A 13,127-nucleotide genomic window follows, 5' to 3' on the forward strand; every position below is an offset into this window, starting at 1 on the left:
TGTTACATTGAAAGACATATTACTCTGCCCTTGTTTGAAACTACTGACACGGCTCATATACGATATATCATACAGTGTTTATATACAGAAAAATAATCAACACAACACTCATCATTCTACCATCTTAAACGTTTATCTCACACTGAAGTGTGTGTGTGTGTGTGTGTGTGTGTGTGTGTGTGTGTGTGTGTGTGTGTATATATATATATATATATATATATATATATATATATATATACACACACATATATAAATAAAGCAACTGATAGACTCTAAAAAATAAATTAATTAAATAAAAATAAAATAAAAGGTACATGCAAACGTCACATTAAACGCACTGTAGATGTTAATATTGCAAAAATGTTTTCATGCAAACTGAACCTGGTATCACTATAAAAGACACTGCAATTGGTTAGGAACACTTAATGCAATCTTGGTGAAGGTTAGGTCGACGTCCTAATTAATTAATTAATTAATTAAGCAAGCCACAATGCTGTAACGAGCATGTTATGTTTTACCAAACACAATGACAGCTCTGCAACGAAATCACATTATTAATTTGTGGTGACCAAATACTCTGCTGGCCCCCATTAATTTAGCATTTTTGTTAATATATCTGTTTATTCTCACATATTTTCATTCATATTTAGGTACAGAGTTGAAAGTCAAAAGACACTGTGTGTAAATCTGAAGTGGATATATGCACTACAGGGAGATTAAATAAAAAACCAGAGTGTCTGAATACTCGTCTCCCTTAAGGGCTTATAATATTGTGAAAACAATCACAAGGAAGACCGATAGATGCCGTCGTGTTAGATACCCAAGTGTTACATTTCTAAAACACAGCTAATAACCAAAACAATTACTGCCGTTTATTGGCCGGTATGCTGTCCACAGGCTACCTCTGAGTCAAACGAAACAGGGACATTATTAGTATGCAGTCCTAGAGGTCTGAGATGAGTATTTCTGCTCTGTATACGTTTTATTCTTTATCATATGCTCTTTTTAGTCCACTGCATAAGCTTTAAGTTGGAACCATATGTCCCTTCACCACTGTCCTGTAGCCGAAAATTTGACACTTCTTTACTTTTGGTAGGACTTGTTTTGAGCGGTAATTAAACAGCTAACACTAACTCTCAGTCACAGATACACTCAGATACAGACATGCACAGGAGAATCTGCTTGGCACAGCGAGATACCGCTGGTCTGGCGTTTTATGGAGGTCAAGTTACTATTAATGACAGAGCAGGGAGAGTGCGTGTGGGTATGAAACTACAGAAAGAGCTAATGTGTGGAGAGGGGATTGGACGTGTGGTGAACTCCCCGTCTTAAAACGGATGGCAGGACATGAGCAAGAGGGATTCTCCTGATCAGTACTTACACCCACTCTCAGCGAGGAGGTTCAGAGGACATCAAGCAGCAGTTTTGTGCAGTAAGAGTTTGAAGTAATATGTAAACATTGACAAAGTTTCCAAATGCACCATTCACAGCCCAGACGACATAGTCTAGCCCCGGAAACCAAGCTGCACTGTTTTCATGTTACAAAGGCCAAACCATGTACATACACTCACTGGCCACTTTATTAGGTACAGTAAAAGTAAAAGGTTGGACCCCCTTTTGCCTTCAGAACTGCTTTAATTCTTCATGGCAGACTTTCAACAAGGTGTTGGAAACGTTCCTCAGAGATTTTGGTTGGTTATTTGAGTTCCTGTTGCCTTTCTATCATCTGGAACCAGTCTGTCCATTCTCCTCTGACCTCTCACATCAACAAGGCATTTTCATCCACACAACTGACCGCTCACTGGATATTTCCTCTTTTTCGGACCGTTCTCTGTGAACCCTACAGATGGTTGTGTGTGAAAATCCCAGTAGATCAGCAGTTTCTGAAATACTCAGACCAGCCCGTCTGGCTCCAACAACCACGCCACGTTCAGAGTCACTGAAATCCCCTTTCTTCCCCGTTCTGATGCTCGGTCTGCACTTCAGCAAGTTGTCTTGACCACCTCTACATGCCTAAATGCATTGAGTTGTGGCCGTGTGATTGGCTGATTAGCTATTGGTGTTATCAAGCAATTGAACACACATTGTACCTAATAAAGTGGCCAGTGTGAATGGGTGGCTGCTGAAGAGGTGGATATACACTCACTGAAGTTAAAGCAAGTATTTAAGTCCTCATTTTCCTGAATGAGGCACAATACAAGTCAGCCAATCAGAACAGAGCTCATCTAGCTTATCTCAAAAGTCTAAAAGGCATAAACAACAAAAACAGGCCTATTTAGTTCTAATGCCTATTGAGAAGTTGGACGACTGTCACGTATTGGGAATTATTTTCTTCTGAAATTTTACATTTAGCACGCTGGACATGTCTGTGTGAAATGTCTAGCACTCACACAGTCAACATTTTTCAATGCAGCACAGACAACAAAAGATATAACAACATGACACCTATTGCTTAAGACGTAACAATAAAGAAATCACCACTAATTCAATTTATTACACCTGTTACAGTTTTTGATTGGTTGTTCCAAAAAGCTGGACTGGGACAGTAGATTTCTTAAATCTGATGCCAAATCAATACAAAAATGTCTCAATGTTAAACCCTGCAACTCCAGGATCAATAATCTTTTGGCTGTGTTTCGGAAAAAAACGAGCTTCCTCAGACAGATATAAATGTTGATGGTTGCAGGTCTGTGCCACATGCAGTGATTTATTTTAAAATACAATCATCTTTAAACAGATTTAAGTCTGGGTCTCTCTGCTCTCACGGACTGGATTAAAATTTGCATTACACCATAGATCTAAATGTCAACAAATGTGATGATATTTCCATTCCAGAGAACGTCTCAGCCTTTTTGCTAGACGAGGCAAACTCAGTAGTCCTGGGAAACTACTGATATTTCATTATACAACACTTTGCCCACCTTCACTTCCCTACACAAGAGATACAGATTAGATTTCTGTAAAAGAAGAGAAAAATTATCCAACTCCCATTCTGCACAGAGGCTTCTCCAGATCGTGAAGCTGACAATTTTGAGACTGTTCTCAAGACCAAGTCAGCCATCCAGGTAGGATTTCATCCAACAACTACAACTTAGCCTCAAGTCTTATCAAAGACAGCTGATCTGGATACTCGGGAAAAAGTTTCTTCATGCTGCTGGCGTCAGTGCTGATTGTGTGATATGCAGGGGCCAATGCCTTGAAACGAGACAAAGCCAGAGCTATCGACTCACCTGAGCATGAAAGTTTGCCATAGTAGTTGTCTCGATGTCCTTCTTCCCCAGGATCTCCATTTTGACAGGCGAGTTTGGGAACTTTAAGGAGAAATATTCCAGGAAGTCAGGGAGGTAGGAAGCGGCCCCGTGGATGATGCCCATGACGTAGTGCGCTGCGTTGTTCTCGTCTTCGCAGAACGCTAACGATACAAACTCCTGCGCAAACCTCTGCATCTCCTCTGGAGACAGGACAGAGAGCTCTCGGCTGTACGCATGCAGAACCAGCGCCCCACCGTTCGGCTGCTGCTCCACATGGACGAACCGACCGAATTCCAGACCATCCAGCCCTGGTAGCCTGGAGTGCTTCGTGGAGCCAGTATCCCCAGGTCCGGAACCCGACTTGGAGCAGCAGTTCTTGTCCTGCTTGGCACTGACAGTTGTGGAGGAGAGGGAGAGGGCATTGGAGACAGGAAGAGGGGATTTGAATTCTGCCTCGGATTTGGACAGCAGACCCGGGAGGTCCGGGCTCAGCAGGGCCGAACACAGTGTCTGGCTGGACTTGCTGTACATCTTGGGACGCTTCCGTTTCTCCCCTTCTTTGTGTTTCTTTTTCTTTTTCTTCTTCACTTTTTTAAGCAACAACTCCTCCGAGTTTACCTTCGGTTTCTCCGTGTCGCCTAGAGAGAAAAGAGGGGACAATTAAATGTGTGTTTAAAACAAACAAACAAACAAACAAACAAAAAACCCACTGAAATCAGAATCTCCTCCGAGAGAAATCTCGCGAACCCTTCAGAGTTGGCTTCTGCAACGTGATCAGATCTCCATCCAAGTCAAAATAAGTAACAGTTTGGCAAGAAATCCCATAAATTTAACTCTTTGATTTTGTAATCTATTGCACATGGGAATGGGCCAATACCTCAGGCCCACCAGGCAGGTGGGTGGGTCAAAAGCATTTGGCTGAGGTTGCTGCCAACAATGAGGTTACACTGATTGATATTATATTATACCTCCAAAGTCTGAACTTACTGAAAAAACATACTGTATCTAATACCAGACATCTTTCCAAGTCATTCTGGGCCGTTTCTTTTGCTCCATCCATCATGAAATTAATGTAAAGGGCAACAGGTCGTTTGAAATTATGTCAAAAACTGAAAAATGACAAAAATGGAGATACGAGGTTCTCTTCTGACAGCATATATATATATATATATATATATATGTGTATATATGTGTGTGTGTGTAACCTTATGTTTGATATTTTGACACACACACACATACACACACCCCAATGACACTGACTATTAAAACCACTTTTTTTCAATAAAACACATACAACACTGTCTAAAATGTGTCATTTAACGCAGATATGCAAACTGTTGCTCACAACTGTAAATGATACACTTCTGTATCTGATTTAGTCCGTATCTTACAAATCATATCCAAGAACTTGGCCTACTTTCAGTTTCCAGAACAGAAATGATTTTCCTGTTGCTCTCACTTTAACAATACTGTGAAAGGCACAATAAGACAAAAAAAAAAAAAAGAAAACAAGATGCAAAGGAAACACAACCGCTTGAAAATTCTGCACAAGATGCTCCGTAAACATCCGCAGTACAAGAACAAAGCTGGAACTGAGCGCTATTGCATTCTTTACCAAAGATACTTGAGTTGTGTCCATTATGCACCAGCAGAAGGGGGTGGTGGGGGTGGGGGTGGTGGGGGGGGGGGGGGTCAATCTGTCCTGGTATACTACAGCCTAACAGGACAAAGGAGAAGAACTGGTTTACATTTCCACAGAACTGTGACTGATCATTTCCCTACATTCACTCAAATGAGCATGTCACACCTGTCAAGTGTGAAGCTGAACCTTCTGGAACCTTCAGAAGTGGAAGAGGTGTGAAAATGATCTGTGTTATTTGATCATGTTGGAACTATTTTTCTCCCTTTTCCCACCAGACGGAGCCCCACAGAGACGGAGCAGAGCAGAGAACGCGGAAGACGACACTTAATCATTTCTGTCCAATTAAGACTTAAGCACTGATGATTAACGAAGTAACCACGAACAATTTGCTACTTTCTTAACCTTTCTGACCCCAAACTGTACTGATTAATATTTTATTTAGTATTTTGATGCGTGTCTTATTTGTCATCGTGTGCATAATCTGGTCATGGACGAAAATAGCAGACGATATACAGCGATACAGAAGATGTCCAATAGCATAACTGTCAAACACGAGTCAAAGCAAAACAGGCTTCAGTCGGGGAGGGAGATGTTCTTAGGGGGAAAAGTCATTTATAACACGGCGCTGTAGAGAACTGTGGTTTTGTTTTTCTACTGCATGGCTGGATGACTGACACCGTTTTATTTAAATGATTTATTCTCTGAGCTTGTACTTCTATCCGATGAACTTCGCGTGAACACTTTAAGCACCCCTCGACTAGTTTTTGACACTCATGAGTTATGAGTATTGTGTGCTTTTACTTTCAACAACACTAGGGCTGCAAACATATGACGGTATTCAATAAATTCAATAATTAAAATAACCTTTAAAAAAGGTAAAAAAATTAAAATCAGCACTTACACTACATTTCCAAAAGTATTCGCTCGTCTGCCTTCACATGCATATGAACTTGAGTGACATCTCATTCTTAATCCAAAGGGTTTAATATGATGTCGGCCCACCCTTTGCAGCTATAACAGCTTTAACTCTTCTGGGAAGGCTTTCCACAAAGGTTAGGAGTGTTTATGGGAATTTTTGGCCGTTCTTCCAGAAGCGTATTTGTGAGGTCAGACACTGATGTTGGACGAGAAGGCCTGGCTCACAGTCTCTGCTCTGCTTCATCCCAAAGGTGTTCTATGGGGTTGAGGTCAGGACTCTGTGCAGGCCAGCCAAGTTCTTCCACACCAAACTCGCTCATCCACGTCTTTATGGACCTGCTTTGTGCACTGGTGTGCAGTCATGTTGGAACAGGAAGGGGCCGTCCCCAAACTGCTCCCACAAAGCTGGGAGCATGAAATTGTCCAAAATCTCTTGGAGCTGAAGCTTTAAGAGCTCCTTTCACTGGAACTAAGGGGCCGAGCCCAACTCCTGAAAAACAACCCCACACCATGATCCCCCCTCCACCAAACTTTACACTCGGCACAGTGCAGTCAGACAAGTACCGTCTCCTGGCAACCGCCAAACCCAGACTTGTCCATCAGATTGCCAGATGTAGAAGCGTGATTGGTCACTCCAGAGAACACGTCTCCACTGCTCTAGAGTCCAGTGGTGGCGCTTTACACCACTGCATTCCACGCTTTGCATTGCGCTTGGTGATGTAAGACTTGGATGCAGCTGCTCGGCCATGGAAACCCATTCCATGAAGCCCTCTACGCTGTTCTTGAGCTGATCTGAAGGCCACATAAAGTTTGGAGGTCTGTAGTGATTGACCTCTGCACACTATGCGCCTCAGCATCCTCTGACCCTGAGCTGTCATTTTACGTGGCCGACCACTTCATATCCCTGTCGTTCCAAATCACTTGCACTTTGTTATAATACCACTGACAGCTGACTGTGGAATATTTAGTAGTGAGGAAATTTCACGACTGGACTTGCACAGGTGGCGTCCAATCAATGTACCACGCTGGAATTCACTTGGTCACTCTCAGGAGCTAATTCTTTCACTAATGTCTGTAGAGAAAGTCTGCAGGCCTAGCTGCTTGGTTTTACACACCTGTGGAGATGGAAGTGATTGGAACACCTGAATTCCATGATTTGGATGGATGCGTGAATATTTTTGGCAATATAGTGTATTTTTATGAAACCACATAATTGCAACCCGCAAGTTCAAAATTCAATAGTGGTTTACTCCCATAGGAGTCATTAGTAGCGCACCTTTCCAGCTACAGACATACAGAAGATGTGGAGACAGCATTTTGACTACATGTAGTGATATCTACACAAATGCTACTGCTTTGGACTGCCAGCTAGCTTCCAGGATTTCAGTTGTGTTTATTTACAACAGTGAAAGAGGGTATGCTGGCTAGACAGCTGTTGGGAACAGCAGGAAAAAGCCTTTAGATTGCACCAGGCCTCAAAGCCGACGTGACTGTTTCGCTAGTGCTCTGGATAAAAGCGTTTTCTAGTGGCTTAAACATCTTGATCCCTCCCTCGGACTTCCTCTGCTTTCCTATATCGCTCACAGGAACGCAACAGTACATGGTACATTGTCAAACCGTTTGCACATGTGAACCAATATTCCTGTTATTTACCTTACTCCTTATTTCCTTAATGCGCTGCAGACTACATACACGTACATTCAGATCCACAGAACATCTCTGGAGTCTATCAGAAGTTCCCTGGAGCCTATCATGCAAATACGAGCTGGAGGAGAGTTGGGAAACTAAAAACCAACAAACCCACAGCTCCTGAGTGACAACGGCAAGCGCTGACGAGACAGAGAGACGTTAAGGACAGCATGACGCAGCGTCCAAAATTCGAAATGAGAATTTCTTTTTAATGGAAGTATGAACGCCGGCGTCGGCACGCCGATTCAACGTGCAGCGGTGGCAAGTTGTGTCAGCTAACGTTCCTATCTTAGCCCTTTCAGCTCATATCTTTCAGCTCTTAATTCCCCAACTCTATGAAACATCATGGAGAGAAACTGTAAAACGAACCGACACCGATACCTTAATTAACTCTGCAATTATTTAAATTAGAGGCAAAGAACCTACAAGATGCCAAAGCTAAGAAGCACTTTTAATTTCAGTGTATTTCTCTCACTGAGTTCATACAGTAGCGACAGAAACAAGCCCTGGTCAGTCATGCTATATTTTTTAAAAATGGAAATTTTATTTGTCTATAAAAAAATAAATAAATAAAGAGTTTGTAGTTTAAAAAGGTGATGCGTGTTTTTCTCAAGCAAAGACATTGAAACCGCACCTCTATCATGGCAAAACAACATGATACATGCCGAACTGTTGGCCCCCTGTACCACTGCACCCCTTATCACTCATCACTGAAACTTTTAGATGTCACCAGCAACCAGTGCTGGCAGATTCGGCAGGATCCCCCAGCATAGCATGTGTGTTAATTACTAATATAAATAACTGTTTGTCAGTAATGTTTTCCATTACCTTGTAGTACTTCAATTCCATTTTATTAAAAGGAATAAATAAACACTACAATAAACAGACTTTATGCAATAGTAGTAAAAATAAATAAATAAATAAACAAATAAATAAATAAATCTAAAGAGAAAGTCTGTTTAGTCCCTATTTGGTTTCTCATTGTTAGAAAATGCAGAAATATTCAATATAACAATTGACAGAATATTCAAAAATGAAAACATTTAATAGCTGCAGCTGTATATTATTTTTATTATTTAAAAAAACGTTATACTTAGCAAAGGCATGAGCGACCCCACTGTTTCAGAGGAGAAGCTCTTTAGAAAGACAGCACATGAATCAGGAGAAAATTACTTTTTTTTTTTAATGTTAACAGCCATTTATTCATTCACTACAATACCGAAAACGCCCGATTTCTAATTTTCTACTACAATAAGCCCAATCACCCAGCCCTGAAAGGGAGAGAGAGAGGTGGACTGTTGTTTTACAAAGCGATAGCTGCTAATCCTGCCCTCTCCAGCACCCTTCCCCCCCCATCATCAGCCCCGTTCACAACTGGGACAGCAGTCCAGACGATTACTTAAACAGACACAGCTCATAAAGAGCCATGTTGTGCATAAAAGGTGCAGACAATGAACAGCACCTGACCTCTGCAGGATTTGTGAGGAGAGCAAGGATAAACACAAGCGCTCCTAGAGTTCTTTAGAGAGATGCAGCGACACTGAAGACAGCTGCAAAATCTCCTTATCTTGAGAGTGCATTTTCTACTACAGAGACTCCACCCTTTCACGCAGACCCAGCCACGAAAACTTCAATTTAAGGACAGCATGAACTTCCCTCACGCTGCTTCTCGCCCGAAGCTACAGGGCAGAATAACTTTCAGCTCACAGCCTGTTACCTCTGCCGATCTAATCTTAGCCAAGCTAAGGTGCAGACGAGCATTATGGCTTAAGCCTGCTCATACAAAAACACAGCTTAAAGTGTCGCTCTGAGACACCACAGTTATCTGGCCATAACGCCGTAAAGACAGGGTACTGAGCAGATCAGATTTTCATACGGTAGCAAAGTCACAGTCAAAAAAAAGACCAAAGCTCTCTGGTTAATCATGGGCACGAGATGGGCAGTCATGAGCTGGAGGTTAGGGAAACAGCCTTGTGACCGGAAGGTCGCCGGTTTGATCCCCAGAGCCAACAGCACATGACTGAGTTGTCCTTGAGCAAGACACCTAACCCCCAAACTGCTCCCCGGGTGCTGCGGATTGGGCTGCCCACCGCTCCGGGCAAGTGTGCTCACTGCCCCCTAGTGTGTGCGTGTGCTCACTACGGATGGGTTAAATGCGGAGGTGGAATTTCTAATTAAGGGTCTCTTAATCTTAAGATTCAATCAATCCTTTGTCCATCAACACCTGGTCATTTCATAAAAAGGGAACTTGCACCAATTGTTTTTCAGAATTTCTGCATAATTAAATTATTTGGATGGAAGCAGCGCAATTCCTGTTGACCACCATTAAGAAGAGAAACTAAAATTTGTGGTGACAGCAACCAGGTGTGTGATTCGCTTAATGCCTCTAAAGCTACCGCACAGAAAGCCGCTACACAAAATGGTTATAAATATGCTGATGCCCGAGATGTTTTAGACAGATTTAACAAACCTTTGGGCTAAAAATGTTTTTTTTTTTTTATCCATTCATTCTGAAACTATTTTATTGTTATTATTATTATTATTATTATTATTATTATTATCATCATCATTATAAACATTACATATTACACATACAAAAACACAAAAAATTAATGTCTGCAAGTTTACTGGTCATTCTGGACAGTAAGCGAAATGTCAGTAAGCAATATCTTTGCTGTACAGATCCCATTAACACTGTAAAGAAATCTTTAGTAAGATTCTCTACAATGAATCATTTCACATCAAACAACTCAGAATGACTTTCTTTACATCTCCATTTAATCATGGGGAAAAAAAGAAAAACAACTCACACCCTACCAAAAGTTTTGGGCAGGACTGCACAATACACCACTTTATTATCACAGGTGACATAATCAGAATAAAACCAGAGGGGCGAACACAAGAGGTACAACTAAACAACTATTAATGCCTTTTACTAGACTGTAAAACAGAGTATTGTTAGGTCAAGGGCCGGGGTGGGAATAGGGGTTGGGGGTTATTTTGGGGTTTTTTTTTTTTTACCAAAAAGAAGGCCATCTGTGGTTCAGCAACAGTTCCACCTTAAAAGGTGCCGCAGAGTGGAAAACTGTATTTACACTGGCATAGTTTAACAAGAAGAGTGAGCCTAAAACACTGCTGTATCCTTTAAATGCAAACAAATTTACATACAAAGGGGATTCGCTTTTCAAGGAACCGGCATGGTTGCAGCTCGTCTTTAAACAACGCTGGAGGTTCCTTCATATTCATCAGCTTCTTAATCGAATGTTCCATTCCACCTTAAACGCTACAGCCTGTAGAGGCACCGGAATCTAACCGCAGCACCATTTAAGGTGGAACGGAAAATTCGCAAAACATGTTTAACAGGATCCTGGACAGCTTCAACTCAAAGTTGTTAAGTTTGCTCTGCACATTTCACTCTGGGCAGTCTCTCGAAACTTGGACAACATCGAGCAGCTTCGCTCTGCGTCTGACGCTGGAGAGACGGAAGAGAGGGGCGGTTCAACTTTAGTAGCATCACAGCCCCAACAGCAACCTGTAAATAGCAGCCAGGCTGTGTGATTTTATCCTCTGTTTGAGTGTTAAAGCCTGATCATCTCAAATTGGAAGTTTAGTGAGTTAACAACTTTAATTTACTTTGTGTTGTCAAGATCAAAAGCGAGCAGCTAGTACTGTTAATATTCGCAACTACCAAGCAAGTGATTAAGTGGCACTTTTTAATCCCACAAACGGGGAAATTTCACCTCCGCATTTAACCCGTCTGTGACGTGAAACACGACATACACACTAGGGGGCAGTGAGCACACTTGCCCACAGCCCTAGATCCACGGCGCCCGGGGAGCAGTTGGGGGTTAGGTGTCTTGCTCAAGGACACCTCAGTCATGGACCGACGGCGCTGGGGATCGAACCGGCAACCTTCCGGTCACGAGGCTGGTTCTCTAACCTCCAGCCCACGACTGCCCGAGCAGAACCGCTTCATTTCATGTTCCTGCATCTGTACATTGACATGTACTTTCTGTGTGAGCCATTACCCACTCGCTGTCGGAAGAAAACCTTTTTGTCGAAATTTGAAAATGCCTGTCGCTCTTTATATTGTCTGTCAATTTCACGATGAATGGCCTAAAATGATTTAGAGAAAAGCCTGGTTCCATTGACTAACCTTGACAAAATAAAGTTAGTTTTTTTTCTTCTCCTGTAAAGTTACCATCGCAACCTTCAGACACAAGGTTTTCATCCGACAACAGCGACACAAACTGTTCAGGGAATGCTGAATGTTTTTCTGAGAGCAGCAGAAATATGCTTTCAGTTCAGCTGCAAGTGCCTTTCAGCATTTCATTTTATTTTGCACTTCGCACAGTAGCGAGCACAGAGTTTACCCGACTGAGAGTTTTGCTGCTTGCTTTAAAGGCGACGCAACAGGTAGAACAAGAAAGCGCGTTTTGGACAGGCAGATTAATGCAGGTATTGTTACTGTTGAATAAACATGAAAAATAGCTGGAATCGTTTTGGCTTTAATTACACAACAAAAACAACCTGTACTTGCCGCTGCACATCCTGCCAACTCTGCCAAACTAAACTAAAGCCCCACCTCTCACAAAACAAATTGTTTAGACTATAAATAGACTGTAAATGAAAAACATCTTCACTCATCACGCACACCTGCAGCTCATTCACCTATTAACGACAGTTTGTGCCAAATAACGTATCGTACTTAATTAATTACGTTATTAATTCGCTGTTCTCTGCAGAAAAATCAGCGAAGATTTGATTCTGCAATGTCACACGGTTAAATTCAACAAAGACGTCAATGCGCAGCTTCCTTTTTCCACCAGGGCATTTTTACGAATGAACCGCAGTATCACGCAGGGTATCTGAGCAAGCTGAGCATTTCTCTCGGAGGGTGTTGGGAGGGGGAGGTGAAACCGGATTTTATCAATTGATACCATTTGTCCCGCCCGCTGGTGCACATCGAGCAGGCAGGCAAAAATCTCTCAAAAAGTCTTTCAAGTCATATTCAGGCACAGGGGACATGAGGGGCTAAGGGACATGAACTAACAAGATTTAATTTTTTTTATATTAAATACATTTATTGTATATATATGAATTCTGTTTAGTTGATTTAAGGCTATTTACTTGCTTAACTGTCACATTTCCACAGTTTCAGGGAAAATGACAGCTTTTGGTAAATTTTCACTTCAAGTTGTCCATACAATGCCCTGCAAGCTCCCTGGGCTACTATTTTTTTTATTGATCTATCAACAGATTTTTAAAAGTTCCCTTTTTTTTTAAGAGTCTGCTTAAGTCAGAACTGTACTTTGTTGCTGAGAATGAGCCCTGAATGAGAACGACACTGTAAAGGTAACACTGCACGCCCCACTTCTGCAGAAAGACATGAATAGGATCGAGTTTCACAGCTCACTTCAACCGATCCCATGTTGTCTCAGCCAACTGCCCATTTTAAACCCAAAAGGTTGCATGACGACACAAACAAAACAGATAAACGGCAAACCAGACTGCCGGTCTGAACCGTTAGCCGTGTTGTTTGTCCACAGCCCCAGTCGTGCTCAGAAACGCTGCGAAGCAAAACTAGTCAGCAAGCTGAACGCTGAGCTCTCTCCTTCATTTCACAC

The 13,127-nt window shown here is 42.0% G+C and overlaps 1 protein-coding gene across 1 annotated transcript in view; it reads right to left on the reverse strand.

Moving 5' to 3' along the window:
* The window catches only part of LOC108432533 (lysine-specific demethylase RSBN1L), a 61,528-nt gene that overhangs the window by 37,837 nt on the left and 10,564 nt on the right, over window positions 1-13,127 (reverse strand). The window contains exon 3 of the mRNA XM_017706421.2: window positions 3,231-3,889. Coding sequence (XP_017561910.1) covers window positions 3,231-3,889 — 659 coding nt within the window. The remainder of the gene's footprint in view (window positions 1-3,230; window positions 3,890-13,127) is intronic.

Source organism: Pygocentrus nattereri, chromosome 11, assembly GCF_015220715.1.
Source record: "Pygocentrus nattereri isolate fPygNat1 chromosome 11, fPygNat1.pri, whole genome shotgun sequence".
Taxonomy (NCBI): Eukaryota; Metazoa; Chordata; class Actinopteri; order Characiformes; family Serrasalmidae; genus Pygocentrus; species Pygocentrus nattereri.